Source organism: Heterodontus francisci, chromosome 1 (assembly GCF_036365525.1).
Source record: "Heterodontus francisci isolate sHetFra1 chromosome 1, sHetFra1.hap1, whole genome shotgun sequence".
NCBI lineage: Eukaryota > Metazoa > Chordata > Chondrichthyes > Heterodontiformes > Heterodontidae > Heterodontus > Heterodontus francisci.
The window spans coordinates 46254928-46275090 of NC_090371.1; the positions used below are offsets into that span (position 1 = coordinate 46254928).

The following is a 20163-nucleotide window of genomic DNA, read 5'->3' on the forward strand; positions in this document are numbered from 1 at the left end:
ATTTAGAAACTTACGTAACAGCTGTGGATGAGAAATTCTACTAGTGTTGATGCGCGGGCGGCCCTTCTGCTTGGAGTGATGCAGCTTATTTGGTTTGAGTCTAACCTTGCTGCACACCAAGGACTGGTCGGTATCGCAGTCCGCACTGTGGAAGCTGCGTGTGATCTGAACACTGTTTAAAGAGGCTCGCCTTGTGACAATGAGGTCCAGCTGGTGCCAACGACGTGATCTTGGGTGACTCCAAGAAACCTGGTGACAGGGTTTAGTGTGAAAGAACGAGTTGGTGATGCAGAGGTTATGATAGGTACACAACTCAAGCAGTCTCTGTCCATTCTCATTCATCCTTCCAATGCCATAGCGCCCAAGGCAGGAGGGCCATGGGTTTCCTATCACTCTGCCAATTTTGTATCCATGTTGCTACTGTCCCTTTTATCCCATGAGCTATAACTTTACTCACAAGTCTATTGTGTGGCAATTTATCAAATGCCTTTTGGAAGTGCATGTACACCACATCAACCCTCATCAATGCACAACCCTCATTGGGCGGCACAGTGGCGCAGTGGTTAGCAACGCAGCCTCACCGCTCCAGCGACCCGGGTTCAGTTCTGGGTACTGCCTGTGCGGAGTTTGCAAGTTCTCCCTGTGTCTGCGTGGGTTTCCGCCAGGTGCTCTGGTTTCCTCCCATCTCCAAAAGACTTGCAGGTTGATAGGTAAATTAGTGTAGGTAAGTGGTAGGAGAATGGTGGGGATGTGGTAGAGAATATGGGATTAATGTAGGATTAGTATAAATGGGTGGTTGTTGGTCGGCACAGACTCGGTGGGCCAAAGGGCCTGTTTCAGTGCTGTATCTCTAAATAAATAAATAAATAAACCCTCTTTGTTACCTCATCAAAAAATCTCCAGCAAGTTCATTCAACACGATTTGTCCTTAACAAATCCATGCCACCTTTCCTTAATTAACCCGCATTTGCCCAAGTGACTATTAATTTTATTTCAAGAAGCTTCCCCACCACAGAGGTTAAACTGATTGGCCTGTAGTTGCTGAACTTATCTTTACACCCTTTTTTGAACAAGGGTGTAACCTTTGCAATTCTCCAGTCTTTTGGCATCACCCGAGTCTAAGCAAGACAAGAAAATTATGGCCAGTGACTCTGCAATTTCTACTCTCACTTCCCTCTTATCCTCGGATGTATCTCATCCAGTTCTGGTGCTTTATCAACTTGAAGTACAGCTAGCCTATCCAATACCTCCTCCTTATCAATTTTAAACCCTTCAAGTGTCTGAATTACATCCTCTTTCATCATGACCTGCACAGCATCTTCTTCAATAAAAGCAAAATACTGCGGATGCTGGAAATCTGAAACAAAAACAAGAAATGCTGGATTCACTCAGCAGGTCTGGCAGCATCTGTGGAAAGAGAAGCAGAGTTAACGTTTCGGGTCAGTGACCCTTCTTCGGAACTGACAAATATTCTTCTTCCTTGGTTAAGACAAATTATACATGTCATACTTCAGCCATGCCCCCTGTCTCCACGCATAAATCCCCTTTTAGGTCCCTAATCGGACCCACTCCTCTTATCACCTTTTTATTATTTCTTTGTCTATAGAAGACTTTTGGATTCTCTTTTATGTTAGCTGCCAGTCTTTTTCCATACTCTCTTTGATTCTCTTATTTACTTGACACGTCCCCTCGGAACCTTTTATATTCAGGCTGGTTCTCAGTTGTGTTAGCCACCATCTGTGAGAAGCACATTTTTTCTTCTTTATCTTAATCTCTTATTGTTTTGGTCCTTTTGACTCAGGTGAGCGCCGCCAACTGAACCACAGCAGAAACTTAGACACTTGATAGCTCAATATTGTTTTTGCCTCTTTAAAATTTTTCTATTGATGATAGATATCCCAATTGACAGCAGACATGAAAGGTCAAATCGTCTTCTGTGCTGTAAACGTCGATGGGAGACTAAAAATATTTTGTAACATCTGATACAGCAAGGAGTATTCCAAGAATCAATTATGTGGAGGTAGACTGAATGTTCTTAAAGAGGAATTATTTGCAATCGGCAGCGCAGATAACCTGGCAATTATAATCAACAGTTTAAAAAGGGAGTCGGTGTAAACCGAACACAGTCCAAACCGAGCGGTAGCTCCGTGCGCGGCCACGAGGCAACGCGGAGCACGAACGTGCGCGAGCTGGGGGCAACGCGGAGCGTCATCGTGCGCGAGCTTGGGGCAACGCGGAGCGTCAACGTGCGTGCGTGCGTATATATGTCGGTCCGGACGTTGCTCCTTCATTCATCGAGCCGCCGTTGCTATTCGTCTGAGAAGTTAATCCACCGGCATCAGCAAATATGGTGAGTGTTTAGTGGTGATCACATCGAGGAGAAATAGAGTTGCGTCTCATCTGCCATCACATCTGAATTTTCTGTTTACTAAATAGGAATTAATGAATGTAATTAGATTGTAAAAACAGGTGGTGGAAATGTAAGTAATCGATATAGGCCTCAAGCTGTCGTGGCGCGAATTGCTTCGAACGGTTTTTCTTAAATGGTCAGTCTTAGGAGGTACAGTTAGGGGTTTTAAGGAGGCTTAAAAAGATCCTCAGATCCCCTTCTGTTTCCTAACACGTGTTACTCACCTACATATCGTTGTGGGATTTTTTTTTTACAGTACGGCTTATATTTGGCGGTTGAAATGCACTTCACTTTAGTTCCTCCCAATTTAAAAACCTGCAATAAAAACAAATGCTGGAAACACTCGGCAGGTCTGGCAGCATCTATGGAGCGAAGAGAAGAGTTAACGTTTCAGGTCAGTGACACTTCATCAGAACTGGCAAATGTTAGAAAAGTGGGGGCTGGGCAAGAGATAACAAAAAGCAAGATGTTTATAGGAGAGTGTCACAGAATAACTGACCAGAAGGTTATTGAGTAAAGGCAAATGGTATGTTAATAGTGTGCTGAAAGACAAAGTGTTAGTGCAGAGAGGGTATTCATTGACAGAAAAATGAACAGCCCTGGCCCAAAGCACAAATCTGAAAAAAAACTGTGGGTAGGCACATGGTAAAAAAAATGATGAAACAAACTAAAATAAAATAAACAAGAAAAAGTAACTAAAAATAAAAAGGGGGGGGGGTCTGTCATGCTGTGAAATAATTGAACTCAATGTTCAGTCTGGCAGGCTGTAGTGGGCCTAATCAATAAATGAGATGCTGATTCTGCGTTCAGGTGAAGCAGTGACTTAATTGTACTTTCAATTTAGCATAATGTATTTGCTGCTCACAATGTGGTCTCCTCTACATTGGGGAGACCAAACGCTTTGTGGAACATCTCCACTCAGTCTGAAAGCAGGACTCTGAGCTTCTGGTTGCTTGCCATTTCAACACCGCCCCTGCCCCTTGCTCTCATGCCCACATATCTGTCCTGGGCTTGCTGCAGTGTTCCAGTGAACGTCAACACAATCTCGAGAAACAGCATCTCACTTGCTGATTAGGCACACTACAGCCTGCCGGACTGAACATTGAGTTCAATCATTTCAGAGCATGATGGGGGCCCCCTTTTTATTTTTTTATTTGTTTTAATTTGTTACATTTTTTTTAACCATTTGCCTACCCACCTTTTTATGTTTATGCTTTGGTCCAGGGCTGTTCATTTTTCTGTCAATGAACACCCTCTCTGCACCAACGCTTTGTCTTTCAGCACACCATTAACATACAATTTGCCTTTGCTCCATGACCTTCTGGTCAGTTAATCTCTGTGACCCTCTGTCTTATCAACACCTTGCCTTTTGTTACCTCTTGCCCCATCCCCACTTTATTTGCTTAAAACCTATTACATTTCTAACATTTGCCAGTTCTGATGAAGGGTCACTGACCTGAAATGTTAACTCTGCTTCTCTCTCCACCAATGCTGCCAGAGCTGCTGAGTATTTCCAGCATTTCTTGTTTTTATTTCAGATTTCCAGCAACTGCAGTATTTTGCTTTTATGTTATTATGTTGTGGAACCAACTAGGAACAAAGCTATTTTAGATCTGGAATTGTGTAATGAGGCAGGGTTAATTAGTAATCTCATAGTAAAAGATCCTCTGGAAAAAATGATCATAATACCGGCATGGATTCGATGGGCCAAATGGCCTCCTCCTCTGCCACAATCACTCTATATAATGACTTTATAATGCAATTGAATTCCATGTTAAGTTTGAGAACTACATATGAGCCCAAAATAATAAACAAAGCTAATTACATATATACGAGGGGAAGGGCTGGTTACGGTTGATTGGGTAAATAGACTGAAAGGTATGGCAGTAAAAAACAGTGGAAAACAGTTAAATGATTCAAAATGTTCTTTAAAAAATACATTCCATTAATACACAAAAACTTGAGAAACATCCATCTTTGGTTTACTAGGGAAGTTAAGATTAAATGAAGAGGTCTTCTTTTTTTCTTTGGCCTCCTTGTCTCGGGAGGTGGTCAGCGGCTTGTGGAGCAGAGCCTGGAGTGGCTACAAAGGCCAATTCTAGAGTGACAGGCTCTTCCACAGGTGCTGCAGAAAAATTTGATTGTCGGGGCTGTTACACAGTTGGCTCTCCCCTTGCGCTTTTGTCTTTTTTCCTGCCAACTGCTAAGTCTCTTCGACTCGCCACACTTTGGCCCTGCCTTAATGACTGCCCACCAGCTCTGCCGATCGTTGGCAACTGACTCCCACGACTTGTGATCAATGTTACAGGACTTCATGTCGCGTTTGCAGACGTCTTTAAAGCGGAGACATGGACGGCCGGTGGGTCTGATACCAGTGACGAGCTCGCTATACAATGCATCTTTGGGGATCCTGCCATCTTCCATGCGGCTCACATGGCCAAGCCATCTCAAGCGCCGCTGACTCAGTAGTGTGTATAAGCTGGGGATGTTGGCCGCCTCGAGGACTTCTGTGTTGGAGATATGGTCCTGTCACCTGATGACAAGGATTCTCCGGAGGCAGCGAAGATGGAATGAATTGAGACGTCGCTCTTGGCTGACATACGTTGTCCAGGCCTCGCTGCCATAGAGCAAGGTACTGAGGACACAGGCTTGATACACTCGGACCTTTGTGTTCCGTGTCAGTGCACCATTTTCCCACACTCTCTTGGCCTGTCTGGACATAGCAGTGGAAGCCTTTCCCATGCGCTTGTTGTTTTCTGTATCTGGAGATAGGTTACTGGTGATAGTTGAGCCTAGTTAGGTGAACTCTTGAACCACTTCCAGAGCGTGGTCGCCAATATTGATGGATGGAGCATTTCTGACATCCTGCCCTATGATCGTTTTCTTGAGGCTGATGGTTAGGCCAAATTCATTGCAGGCAGCCGCAAACCTGTCGATGAGACTCTGCAGACACTCTTCAGTGTGAGATGTTAAAGCAGCATAGTCAGCAAAGAGGAGTTCCCTGATGAGAACTTTCTGTACTTTGGACTTCGCTCTTAGATGGGCAAGGTTGAACAACCTGCCACCTGATCTTGTGTGGAGGAAAATTCCTTCTTCAGAAGACTTGAATGCATATGAAAGCAGCAGGGGGAAGAAAATCCCAAAAAGTGTGGGTGCGAGAACACGGCCCTGTTTCACGCCACTCAGGATAGGAAAGGGGTCTGATGAGCTGCCGCCATGTTGAATTGTGCCTTTCATATTGTCATGGAATGAGGTGCTGATACTTAGTAGCTTTGGTGGACATCCAATCTTTTCTAGTAGTCTGAAGAGACCACGTCTGCTGACGAGGTCAAAGGCTTTGGTGAGATCAATGAAAGCAATGTAGAGGGGCATCTGTTCGTGGCATTTCTCCTGTATCTGATGAAGGGAGAACAGCATGTCAACGGTCGATCTCTCTGCATGAAAGCCACACTGTGCCTCAGGGTTGATGCGCTCGGCCAGCTTCTGGAGCCTGTTCAGAGCGACTCGAGCAAAGACTTTCACCACTATGCTGAGTAGGGAGATTCCACGGTAGTTGTTGCAGTCACCTCGGTCACCTTTGTTTTTATAGAGGGTGATGATATTGGCATCGTGCATGTCCTGAGGTACTGCTCCCTCGTCCCAGCACAGGCATAGCAGTTCATGTAATGCTGAAAGTATAGCAGGCTTGGCACTCTTGATTATTTCAGGGGTAATGCTGTCCTTCCCAGGGGCTTTTCCGCTGGCTAGAAAATCAGTGGCATCACTGAGTTCCGATTTGGTTGGCTGTATGTCCAGCTCATCCATGACTGGTAGAGACTGGGCTGCATTGAGGGCAGTCTCAGTGACAACATTCTCCCTGGAGTACAGTTCTAGGTAGTGCTCAACCCAGCAGTCCATTTGTTTGCGTTGGTCAGTGATTATGTCCCCGATTTTAGATTTGAGGGGGGCAATCTTCTTGATGGTTGGCCCAAGAGCTCTCTTCATGCCATCATACATTCCTCTGATGTTTCCGGTGTCAGAGGCCAGCTGAATATGACTGCATTGGTGTTGCCAGTAGTCGTTTGCGCAGCGCCTGGCTGTTCTTTGTGCAGTGCTTCTGGCTGCTTTAAGTGCTCCGGATGTTAACTCGCTGGGGGCTTTCTTGTAGTTCAACAGTGCAATGCGCTTAGCGGCTATGACAGGTTCCAGCTCTTCTTTATGAGGTTGAAACTAGTCTGCATTTCTCCTCGCACTTTTGCCGTAGGTGGTCAAAGCTGATTCATAGATGACTTCTCTGATGTGGGCCCACTTGGTCTCAGCATCCCCTGTGGGAGTGTTTTGAAGGGCTGACGCAAGTGAATTTAGAAATTTTTGTAACAGCTGTGGGTGAGAAATTCTGCTCATGTTGATGCGCGGGTGGCCCTTCTGCTTGGAGTGATGCAACTTCTTTGGTCTGAGTCTAACCTTGCTGCACACCAGGGAGTGGTCGGTGTCGCAGTCCGCACTGTGGAAGCTGCGTGTGATTTGAACACTGTTTAAGGCGGCTCGCCTTGTGACAATGAGGTCTAGCTGGTACCAACGACGCGATCTTGGGTGCCTCCATGAAACCTGGTGACAGGGTTTAGTGTGAAAGAACGAGTTGGTGATGCAGAGGTTATGATGGGTACACAACTCAAGCAGTCTCTGCCCGTTCTCATTCATCTTCCCAACGCCATAGCGCCCAAAGCAGGAGGGCCTGGACCTAAACAGAAGTAAATAGAGAGAGGCTGTTTCCATTGGTGGAAGGGTCAAGAACCAGAACGCACAGTTGATTGGTAAAGGAATCAAAGGTGACATGAGGAAAAACTTTTTTACACAGCGAGTGGTTACAATCTGATATGCACTGCCTAAGAGGGTGGTGGAGGCAGATTCAAACATGCCTTTCAGAAGGGAATTGGATAAGCACTTGAAGGGGAAGAAATTGCAGGGCTGCACAGGGGAATGTCAAAGCTAAATTGTTCTTGCAGAGGGCCAGCACAGACCGGATGGGCCAAATGACCTCATTCTTTGCTGTAACCATTCTATGATTCTATGAACTAATAACAGAGAAAGATGTCATTTGGTAAAAGTTATGTTTTTATTTAGAGATACAGCACTGAAACAGGCCCTTCGGCCCACCGAGTCTGTGCCGAACATCAACCACCCATTTATACTAATCCCATATTCCTACCAAACATCCCCACCTGTCCTTGTATTTCCCTACCACCTACCTATACTAGTGACAATTTGTAATGGCCAATTTACCTATCAACCTGCAAGTCTTTTTGGCTTGTGGGAGGAAACCGGAGCACCTGGAGAAAACCCACGCAGACGCAGGGAGAACTTGCAAACTCCACACAGGCAGTACCCGGAATTGAACCCGGGTCCCTGGAGCTGTGAGGCTGCAGTGCTAACCACTGCGCCACTGTGATAAAGTAGTTACTTAGAATAAACTTTATAGATTGAATTTTATTTTCTTCACTCTTGCTTGAGTGGCAAAATAAGCTTTAAGTAATATCTGAGCTTTGCTCTGGTTGTTTCTGTGGGAGGTCATTATCTGTCACTTGGGAGTAAACTGTGATGTGCACCTTCCTATATTAAGATTTTAAATAAATGAAATGATGTTTAGCTGTGCTTTAATAAAATTCAAACTATTTTAGTGAAAATTAGTGATAAAATTATATGGATTATTATCGTTCTTGTGCATTACCAATATATCTTTTCTGAAATGCAGTGCTTTGATAGGGTCTGACCAAGACTTTATACTACTGGAGCATCACCTATTTCTGTGACCTTTTTGGTGTTGTCATAAGAACTTCAGTCTTGCGATCTAAAGAGAATTTAACTCCTATTCTTTTCAGTTGCTCACCATCCCCTAAATAAAAATTGCATTCTTTCCTTTTGTTCAGACCTAGGATGTTAGTTAACAGCTGGGTATCTCCTCTGTAGTTCTTTTCCAGATGACTGACTTGGCACCTTGAATTAACTTCTAAAATGGACTGTGGAAAGCACTGCAACATGGTGTGCCGAGTCTTTCCAAAAAAATCAAATTGAGTTCTGCACAAAACTCGTTAAGTCCTAAGTAATGGGTGATTCACCAATTAATAATGGAAATGAGAAATTCATTGAAGTGTGAAAAGATAGCTGGTCCTTTTTAAAAGGAATTGTATTGTGCTGGAGGAAATTGCTGAGTGTGATGCCTCAGGATTGGTACTGGGACTACAAATATTTCTCATTTATATTGATCCATGAACTCAAAACACATTGATTTCAAATTAGGCAGCAGCTTGAAAAATACACTAGTTGGACAACTTCAATATGTGTAAGAATAATAGCAAATGAAATTTGATATAAACAAGGATAAATTATTATGCACAAGGATAAAAATGTGACATACTCATGAATAGTACCAAAATAGCAAACTATGAGACAGAGATGTAAGGAACTTGGTAGATTCAATGTTCAATCACTGCAGAACGGGAGATCACAAATCCATAGAATTCTTAACTATATAGCCAAGACAATAATGTGCGACTGTTATCCTGTAGTTTGTTTCTTTTCCGGGAAGTATGCGGTGTGCCTTTAAGACTGTTTTTTTTTAAAAAAAAAAAAAAATCGGTACTGCTTTAAGAACCAGCAAGCCTCAGGAGTTCCAGAAAGTGCATTCTGGTTGCTGTAGGATACAACCATACCGAGAGGGAACCAACCAGCTTCAAAGAATGCATCCTCGTTACCTGGCAACAGCCATTCAGAGACCAAAGACTGGATATACAATGTTGCGATTAACTGTTTGAACTGGCTTTTTATTTTAAGACAGACTGTTCTAACAGACACAGTTGACAGACAGCTGTTTTGCCAACATATACTGAAGGAAACCGATCTCCCTTGGTTTATTTAAACCCTATTTATTATCCCCTCAATTCTGATGTCAAGCCAGGTAAATTTCTTCAAAGAAAATAACCAATTATTTTAACTACTGATCTGTAATTGCTGAATTAATCGCTGGAAGAAGAGGAGCTTCACTTCAACTGGAGCTAGACTACTGACTATCCTACTGTTGAACCTTTTTTTTTCCCTCATCGGACGGCTGTGAGGACTTCAAGCAACCTTAGACTGTTCCACATTGGAAGATTTCACTTCGGCAGGAGCATAAATCTGCAAGGACACAAATTTTTTCTATTTTAAATGTTGTTTATATCTTGGTAGTGTTCAATAATTTGGTTTTTCTAATTAAATAGTTAATTTGTTGATCTAAAGACACCTGGTTTGGTTAGCCTCATTTGGGGGGTTAATAGATGGTCAATTTGGCTGTAGTTTTCTTTAATTTGGAAAGTTTAAAGTGATATGTTAGGCAATCTGTGGCGTGGTGGGACTGATTTGACAGTGCATTGCTCCCTCCGTAATCAATTATATATTTTGATTGGGGGCTTTGTCTTGAGTAACAGTGACAATAATATTTTGTTTTTTATGTAGCATCTTTAGTGTAGAAAAACATCTTTATAGAACATGAACCGGATGAACTGGAGACAGACAGCAGCGCCTGGAAAAAACAGGAGACAGCAGGAGCTGGAGACAGACAGCAGCACCTAAAGGAGCGGGAGAGAGGAGGGTCCAAAAAAATTAAGTCCGCAGATGACACAAAAATTGGTGTCGTAAATAGTGAGGAGGAAAGCCTTAGATTACAGGATGATATAGATGGGCAGAGCAGTGGCAAATGGAATTTAATTCTGAGAAGTGTGAGGTAGTGCATTTTGGGAGGACTAACAAGGCAAGGAAATATACAATGGATGGTAGGACCCTAGGAAGTTCAGAGGGACCTTTGGTGTACTTGTCCATAGATCACTGAAGGCAGCAGCACAGGTAGATCAGGTGGTTAGGAAGGCATATGGGATATTGCCTTTATTAGCCAAGGCATAGAATATAAGAGCAGAGAGGTTATGATGGAGCTGTATAAAACACTAGGCCACAGCTGGAGTACTGTGTACAGTTCTGGTCGCCACACTATAGGAAGGATGTGATTGCAGTGGAGAGGGTGCAGAGGAGATTCACCAGGATGTTGCCTGGGCTGGAGCATTTCAGCTATGAAGAGAGACTGAAAAGGTTAGGGTTGTTTTCGTTAGAGCAGAGAAGGCTGAGGGGGGACAGGATTGAGGTATACAAAATTATGATAAGTTAGATAGGATGAAACTTTTTCCCTTGGTGGAGGGGTCAGGGGATTTGAGGTAAAAAAAAAAATTCACTCAAAGGGTGGTTGGAATCTGGAACGCACTGCCTGAAAGGGTGGTAGAGGCAGGAACCTCAACATTTAAGAAGTATTTAGATGAGCACTTGAAACGCCATAGCATACAAGGCTACGGGCCAAGTGCTGGAAAATGAGATCAAAATAGTTAGGTGCTTGATAGTCGGCACAGACACGATGGGCTGAAGTGCCTGTTTCTGTGCTGTATAACTCTATGATCAGACAGAAATAGGCATCAACATAGAAGGGGATATTAGATTGGGGGAGCAAAAGCTTGATCGAAGAGCGTTAAAGGAATGGAGAGTGGTGGCGAGGCAGTAGGGTTTAGGGAGGGAATACCAGAGCATAAACCTAGATGGCTGGCGGCCAATGGCGAGGTAAAGGGAGGGAGAGCGGGATGAACGGGAGGCAGGCATTGGGTTGTAAGGCTGGAGGGAATGACAGAATTGGAGCATCAAAATTTATCAGGTCTTAATGCAGGACTGTTTTTTGATAAACGGTGCAGCAAATATTCAGGTCTGGCAGCAACTGTGGAGAGAGAAACAGAGTTAACATTTCTGGTCTGTGACCTTTGATCAGGACTAGATCAGATGCATTAAGTCTACGTAAGTGTTTCTGTGGCAGCTGTACACCCCGATTATGGGCATTTATTATAGGGGAGACCGATAATCTGTGGAAGAGAAGAAATGAAGAACATAGGAGCAGGAGGATGCCATTCAGCCCATCGAGCCTGCCCTGCCATTCAATATGATCATGGCTGATCATCCACTTCAATTCCTTTTTCCCACACTATCTCCTTATGTCATTGGTATTTAGAAATCTGTCAATCTCTGCTGTAAACATACTCAGTGACTGAGCTGCCACAGTCCTCTGGGGTAGAGAATTGCAAAGATTCACAACCGTCTGAGAGTCTAAGAATAAATGACTTCTCAACAAATTTTGAATCATGGGATATTACAGCATAGATACGGGCCGTTTAGCCCTTCCTGCAATTTGTTCTTTTAATATAGTCGTTTATGGTACAAAAGTAGGCCATTCGGCCCATCGAGTGCATGCCAGCTCTCCACAGAGCTATGCAGTCAGTCCCACTCACTGGCTCGATCCCCATAGCCTTGCAAGTCTCTTTCTTTCAGGTGACTTCCTCTTGAAGTCATTGTCTCCGCTTCCACCACCCTTGTGAGCAACAAGTGTTAATCTGAGTTCTTTTTGTCTTCAGTCTGGTTCAGTAAATATACCGAGTCGGATGTGTAGGTAAAAACAATTACTTTATTTGCACATTAGCCGGCGGAACTATTCTGATACAGCGGCACTGACTCCACCGGAGTCTGTCTGGTCCACCAGAGTAAGTGACTGCTTGTTTGGGATACACGTACTACTGTTTATACATTAAGATTCATACTACACCTCCTTGTTTAACCAATCAGTGTGGTACAATTCAACTTCACCCACGTGGTGACGTGCAGTACATCTGTTACTGAGGTTAACAATACACTCTATTCTCAATACATACTTGTTACTAATAAAATATTGTTTTACACAGGCAAGATAAAAAGCAGGAGCAGAGGAGTCATAAAAAAGCAGAAGCAAGGGAGTCAGCAACGAACATTCTGGTCTCACTCCCCAATCTGTCATGGTTCTGCTGATACCTTGTGACTGATGGTTGTGGGTTAGATTAGCTGCATTCTGCTATGGCTGTTTCTTAACAATTAAGTGATACTAGCAAAGCTCAGCAAACTGCTCCTATTATTCCTAACTTGGCTAAATTTCCCATTAAGCATAGTGCCATGCCTTTCTGCTCACTTCCACACAAGTTCCAGGTCATTACCACCCACTACGTTTTTTTAAAAAAGTGCTTCTTCCTATTCCTGCTTTGCACACCAAGGTGTTAGTCAAAGTGGTTTTGCCATGAGCTACCTCGGCAACAATTATATGCTTAGTGTAAGGAACAAGCAACTGAAAATAAACAGCTGTTTACCCAGGGTGCTTAAATGATCTTGCCATTGCAGCAATTTATGCAAGCTTCAGGTCAGTGTAATCAGTTGTTTCTGGGGGATAAAAATTGAATGATCCTGTACTTTGAATTAAGAAATATAAATAACAGAGCAAAGTAGGAATTTGGTGCTCTTAAAAACTTTGAATTATCAAATAATTAACATAAAGTGACTTTAAATTAAGAGGAGTAAACTGGTAAATTCTGATCAACTGAAATTACTGCTCTTTGCACTGCTTCTGAATCCAGGAGCTAGCTGAAGGAGTTTGTGAATTGTGCATGTATGCAGTTGATTTGTTTGTTCGTTTCTTTTTATGAAGTCTCTCACTTTTACTGGCCAAGAAGGTAGACTAATGACCGACTTGGTGCACAGTTGCAGGAAGAGTTTCCCAAGATAACTGTATCCTATATTACACCTTCCCGGCAGTAGCATGGTTAAGATCAAGAAGTTTTGTGGGAAATTGCTATAATGTGAAGTCTGTTTAAGAACCTGATGTTGAACTGGTTGCTTAACACTTCTCAATGGAAATGTTTCCCATTAAATATTCCCTGGTGCTTCTGCTGTTTAACTTTGTATATAGAGATAGTCATAAAAATTTTAGAACAAGTTGCAATTTAAACAGAGGTTTTTTTTCTCTCGCTTTTTCCTTACAGGGCTATCTCTCGCTATTACGAGCTGTCAGACAATGACTTGGCCTTCATCAAACAATGCAAGGATGATGGTGGCTTTCTTATCAACCTGATTGATTTACCAGGGCATGATGACTTTTCATCTGAAGTAACAGCTGCTCTTGTCACTACTGGTGCCTTTGTTGTGGTAGATTGTGTCTCAGGTAAAATTAGAGTTTGAGACCTATTTTTGTTTTTACTTTTCTCCAAAATGTTAAAGAAATATTTATTTTTAAAAGGGATTGGGGCCTGTGCAGTAATTGGATTAGACTTTACTTTTCAGTGGTGTGTGTATAGACTGAAAGTGTTGCGTCAGGCCTTCATGGAGTGTTTAATGCCTCTGCTGATGAACAAGATGAACCGTGCCCTCCTGGAACTGCAACTCGATCCTGAGCCCCTTTTACCAAACTTTCTAGCATATTGTAGAGAATGTTAATGTCGTCGTCTCCACATATGGCGACGGTAAGAAGGAGCCTATGTGCAATATCATGGTGAGTTTATAGGTTCTTTGCGGTGTATGAAGTGTGTATTGTACAAAATTAGTATTGCTGGTTGGTTTTCACAGTCACTGTGTGGTACATTGAGTTGCAATTCTTGCACTGATCCCTAACTTGTATTGTGCTGAGCGTCTTTAATGGAAAATATCCCACAGTGCTTCACAGAAACATAATCAGAAAAAAAATGGATGCCAAACTAAGAAGGAGATACTAAGAGGAGTGACTAAAAAAGACCATAGATTCAATCTCTGGTCTCTGTTAAAATAACTCATCTCACCCACAGCAGAATTTGGACCAGTACAGTTGGTTTCAGATGGGAAAATTTGAGTGTTTCCACTCCTGTTTGCTCTCCAGCAATTTCCTACCAGAATGTGCAAACTTATAGAAAATTGTGCAGAGTTGTGATAACCTCCATGGTTAGATAGTCTGTCAACATTTGCTAACCAGCTTCAGAATGAGAAATTACCATTTGTTTAAAAATATTGAAGAGCTGTTAATATCTCAGAAACCATACCAATGGTGAACGGATGTTTTTGATTAATGGAACAGATTCTGTTTGCTGGTGATCATGGAGTTGGTCAGATTTTCAAAGTAAAAGACAGTGTAGTGCCCTGCTTTGGTCATGCTCTTTGCCAAAATCGCAGTAGTTGCTTAAGGGAAGAGAATGAGCAATAAAGCAGGGGAACAAGAGGGAGAGAACAAAGGGAAAAGTTTTAAAATATTTTTTCTTCGGGCGTTAAGAACTGTGTACTCTAAGGCTCCACCGATGTACATCTCTAAAATGGTACCCACAACAGATAAGGGTTAGTTTTACGCTTTTGGCTATGTGTTTTCTAGCAATGCATCAACTGGTCAGTAAGTGTGTATCCTGGGACCCAACTATGCACCAGGCAAAAAGGAAAACCTTTACCTGAAGCCGATTTCAGAGGTTTGTGTCTGCATAGGGGATACAGGGTGGTTAAGTTTAAACCCCTACTATCGCGCATCATATAAATCAGATAAGTAAAGGACAAGGTCACCAGAACCTTATCTCAGTATATTAGTTTTGAGACTAAATTGAACAACTGTTCATTCTGAATCATGGAATCAGATAGAAACTGGTCCATCTAAAACAGAAGTCCACAGATCATTAATGTGACCAAATTATAGATAGTTCATTGACACCATTGCCTGTCCTGTGCATTTAAATTTCATAAGCAATGGAACTTAGATTTATTGATCAGAATTTGTACTCCCTTCTTATTACAGTCGAGGACTTTAGCAAGGAAAGGGAGATTAGCATCAGGGTGGTAGTTGGCTAGGACAGAGGGATCAAGGGTAAGGTTTTTGAGGGTAAGTGTGCTGGAAAGGGAGGAAACAATGCTGGAGTGGAAGGAGCCACTTTTAGTGTTAGCCACTGTGGAGGGCATGAAAAGAAACTGGGTACTCCGTATAGTTGGATTCGGTTTGAGGGAGTAGAAGGTGGGTTTAACGAGATGAGGGCATGAGAACAAAATAGAAATAATATTTTTATAGTCCTTAATTTATGAGCAGTGGTGGTGAGTGCTGAGTAGTGCACAGGATTGCTATTTTCTGCTAGAGGTTATTTGGGTTGCTCCATACAAATTACAATGGTCTTTGAAAATGCTGTTGAAGTAATGCTGTCGAATGAAGTCACATATGAACGCATCTTCATTTGAAGCCAGTAGCCCTGAAATCTAAACATTGTATGCCTAAATGTCTTGCCAATGCAGTTCTTCTGTTAATTAAATAGAGTTTTTGCAATTCTCAATTAGCACTTTAAGGACAGTCTTCCTGACCACTGGGGAAAAGAAACTATATAGGAGGTAAAATTCAACTTCAGCAGGGATCCAAAAAGTGGACCGGCTGCTCAATGTTCCTTTCCATTGAAGTCAGTGTTAAGAAAAATCAGTCGGGTTGTAAAATGAACGGTTGATCAGATAACCACCTGTTATGCACCCCCTGCCGAAGCTGAATTTTATTCTTCAGGCCTGTCTCTGAACAAAGGGCTTTGGTGGAGTAAACGCTAAATCACATTGCGTGGCCAATAGCTGGCACTTGATGGGACCTACTCCACCAAAGACCCAATCCCCAGTATCAGTCTATTGTCATTTTTTTAAAATTGTCACTAACTCTTCATTCATGGCATGTGTTTATTTGGATCATAGCAGTCCGATGTTTGCCACTAGAATATGGGAGAGAGTTTTAATATTGTAAATACAGAAAGCCTTTCTATAAATGTCTGATCCAAAATAAATAAGTATCACTGTAAAAACACTACACCCCTTTTTATAAAGACCTTTTTCTTCTGTTGGGCTGCTGCTCATAATGCTTATTGTCCATTCCCTTGTTTGCCATCTGTATTGATTGTATCAAAATCAGCACACAGACCAAGTCCTAGTCCATAGTGCCCAGGACACAAGGGGTAATAAGTAGAAATGCTAGAAGGGAAATTCCATGTGGGAGAGAACTTTGGCATTGTAAAATCACACAAAGCCAAAGGCCTCGACTATATGTGATCAAAATCACTTATTAATGATGCCTATATCAGATCTGTCTACGAATTATACAGTTGATGTAAAAGGTTGCACAAGAGACTTTTTTTTTTTCTTTCTGTGCTAGTTTAAATATTAATGTAGAAATGTTTGAATGCTAAGCTGAATTATTTGACTGCAGAACCATTGTGATGATGGGCCGCTATGTTGAACCAATTGAGGATGTCCCATGCTGTAAAATCATAGGTTTGGTCGGTGTTGATCAATTTCTTGTAAAGATCAGTGCCGTCACCACCTATGATCAGGCTCACAATATGAGGGCGATGAAGTTCAGTATTAGCCCTATTATATGTGTTGCCATTGAGGCCCAGAACCCAGATGACCTGTCCAAGTTTGTGGAAGGTCTGAAATATTTGGCAAAATTTGGTCCTATGGTCGGGATTTTATGTTGGCAAAGGGGTCTCGACGTGTGGAAAAAGCGACACCGAGAACCCCGCGTTGCCCCTTCTCTGGAAGGCCTGCTGATTTTGGTGCCAATCAGGCACTTGGGTGGACAGAGGCAGGCCTTCCACAGGATCAAGGACCCCATCGCCGGAAGTCCTGCCCTTGGAGAGCTGCCGGCCAGTCAGAGTCCGGCAGCCCTTCCACGAGCAATGCCACTGTGCAACTGGAACTGCTGCTGGAGGAGCACCTACTGGAGGTCCAGGAGCCACACTGGACTCAGGCCACAAGTAGGTCAGGGTGGGAGAGGTCTCGTGGTGAGAGTTGCGGGGTTGTAGAAGGTTTCGCTAGCAAGGGCGGGGGGGTGCGGGGTTGGCTCTCAGTAAACACCCCTCTTCCTGATGTTGGGTCCCTCGTTCAGGCACTGCCTTTTAACGAGGGTCCCCCTTTCCCCTGGAGCCGGGAAGCAGTCTGCATGGTTTTTTGTGCCATGTTTCCCATGAGGCGAAAGGGTCGCCCGCTGCATGGCTGATTGCGGTGGGATGCGGCCCTTAATTGGTTAATTGCCCAGTTAAGGACCTCCATTGGCAGTGGGGCGGGAAGGCACTTCACAGGCCTTCCCATCCCGGATTAAATTTTGTTAGAGGTGGGATTGTGTTGGGAACACCCCCCACCATCCCAACTGATTTCATTCTCTCCCCGCCGTAGGAGAAAGCATAAAATTCCTCCGTGGTTCAGGTAGGTTTGTTTCTCTACCAAACGAGTATAGTGTAGCAAAGCAGGCTTGTCCTCAAGCCTCATCACTGGAATTCAAAAACATTAGACCATTTGCTGTTAGCTACTGTAGAAATGTACAAAACAGTTAATGGGCCTCTTTTGTCAAAATAACGGTGAGGCTTACCATTATTTTGCTCAAATAGTACAGCTACTTCAGAGGGGAACAGATTCACAGTTAAACACAAATATCCAAAGGTTGCTGTCTTGAATTGCTGCTCTGCCATTAGCTTTATGAAAACAGTAACTTGCTGTGGGCCTCATCAGTGAATGGCATGAAGATGCTGTATTGCGCAATAGATACGAATTAAACATGTCACAGAAAATTAAGTCTTGCCATTTTAAGTGTTTAAGTACCCTTTTAACAACTGGTACTGAAAATGAAATGTTACAAGTGTGGAATCTCATTCCTTCAGGTATTAGTTTATGTTGGCGATTTCAAAAATGTGGCGCAGTGGTTAGCACCGCAACCTCACAGCTCCAGTGACCCGGGTTCAATTCTGGGTACTGCCTGTGTGGAGTTTGCAAGTTCTCCCTGTGTCTGCGTGGGTTTGCTCCGGTTTCCTCCCACAGCCAAAGACTTGCAGGTTGATGGGTAAATTGGCCATTAGCAATTGACCCTAGTATAGGTAGGTGGTAGGGAAATATAGGGACAGGTGGGGATGTGGTAGGAATATGGGATTAGTGTAGCATTAGTATAAATGGGTGGTTGATGGTCGGCACAGACTCGGTGGGCCGAAGGGCCTGTTTCAGTGCTGTTTCTCTAAACTAAAACTAAACTAAAATTGCACTTTTCCTTTTGTCTTTTCTCTCACTCTTAATCCAATCTTTTATTCCTTTATTTCTCTTTCTGTACCTGATTTGACATTGAATTCACCTACTCCTAATTTACATTTCCTTTACAATCTTTGCACTGTTTAGGGGAGGCAGTGGCGTAGTGGTATTGTCACTGCACTAGTAACCCAGAGACCCAGGATATTGCTCTGGGGACATGGGTTCAAATCCCACCACAGCAGAAGGTGGAATTTGAATTCAATTAATAAATCGGGAATTTAAAAAAAGCTAGTCTAATGATGGCCATGAAACCATTGTCGATTGTTGTAAAAACCCATCTGATTCACTAATGTCCTTTAGGGAAGGAAATCTGCTGTCCTTACCTGGTCTGGCCTACATGTGATTCCAGACCCACAGCAATGTGGTTGACTCTTACATGCCTCTGAAATGGCCTAGCAAGCCACTCAGTTGTATCTAACCGCTAGCAGTGTGGGTGTACCTACCCTACGTGGACTGCAGCGGTTCAAGAAGGTAGCTCTCCACCACCTTCTCAAGGGCAATTGGGGATGGGCAATAAATGCTGGCCTGGCCAGCGATGCCCACATCCCATGAATGAATTTAAAAAAAAAAAAAAAAAAAAATTTTCTAACTGATTTATTAAGGGGATACCCAGATTCCTTTATTTATTTTGCTGTTACATTATCAGCTCGCACTTTCAACTACTTGCCACACAAAAACCTAAATGTATATGGTCCAGTTTAACTAACAGAAGATGGCGTTAGATGCCCTGCTACAGCAAATTCTGACCCAATAACTTTGGCCCAGTGTCTAAACATTGTAAAACACTGTTTTCCTGCTGTACAAATACAAGCCACACAGAGTAACTTACTAAGTAAAAGAAGAATTGTTGATAATGGATTTTGCAGTCTGAATAGAAAACCTAGGAAGCTATAAAATCCGAAATGTATGAATATTTCACATTTTGTGATCCTTAAAAATAGGGATATGACTTGTGGACTGGATCTTGTGTCGTAAATATCCACTTTGAAGGCTGCAGTACATTCAGGAGAGTCTGATGAAGATTATAAACTATTCAATCTTGACTTACAATTTAATATGAATTGCAGGCTGTTGAATGTATAGTTCTGTGCTTTATAGCAGTGATGACCTAAATGTTTAAATTTCAAGCCCATCTTGTCACAACCAATTTTCACCCCCTTCCCTACCACCACTGCCCTTCCTTCTGGTCAGTGAGATCCATCAACAGGAAGGGCTTCCACTCCCTCAACATCCAACTGGTCTAGCTTCCTTCATGTCTGCGCTGGCTTTCCTGACAGCTGCCATGACTCCTTCATCCTCCTCCAGTCCAGGCTCGCTCAGTCCTTCACTCAACTCCCAGTGTGTTTGGATGGATCCTAGGGGGACATGGGAAATCCCTTGAAGAAATGGTTACTGACTCCTCTATGGGAGCCACAGACACAGGCAGAGTCGATGCAACCAATGCCACCTGACCAGCAGGACAGCCATTGAGCAGGCCATCGGGCTTCTGAAAATGTGATTTGGGTGCCTGGACTAGTTAGGTGGTGCCTTCCAATATCATCTTGCAAGGATCTTGGTGGTCTGCTGCACCTCCATAACATGGCCCTCCAGAGAAGTGTAGGCCTTGAGGACGGTGAGGCCCTGGAAGGAGACAGCTCGTTACGGAGGAGCGGAGATAATGCTGAACAGAGAGGTGCTTACCCTCCTGCATGACAAGATGGACTACTCCTGCCACCCTCCAGGAAGATGACTTCTGTCCTCTGTCATGGCCTCCATCATTGGGTCCAGGTTGGCATTAATGAAGCGAGGTTCTGCCCTTCCCCAGGTGCCAGGCCTCT

At 43.2% G+C, this 20163-nt stretch overlaps 1 protein-coding gene and 1 pseudogene across 1 annotated transcript in view; both read left to right on the forward strand.

The window, feature by feature from the left end:
- Nucleotides 1-1914: 1914 nt before the first annotated feature.
- The window catches only part of LOC137380447 (elongation factor 2b-like), a 37508-nt gene continuing 19259 nt past the window's right edge, over nt 1915-20163 (forward strand). Inside the window, exons 1-3 of the mRNA XM_068052771.1 lie at nt 1915-1941; nt 2094-2350; nt 13291-13469. Of these exons, the coding sequence (XP_067908872.1) occupies nt 1915-1941; nt 2094-2350; nt 13291-13469 (463 nt within the window). The remainder of the gene's footprint in view (nt 1942-2093; nt 2351-13290; nt 13470-20163) is intronic.
- LOC137373209 (elongation factor 2-like) lies at nt 14467-19362 on the forward strand (annotated as a pseudogene).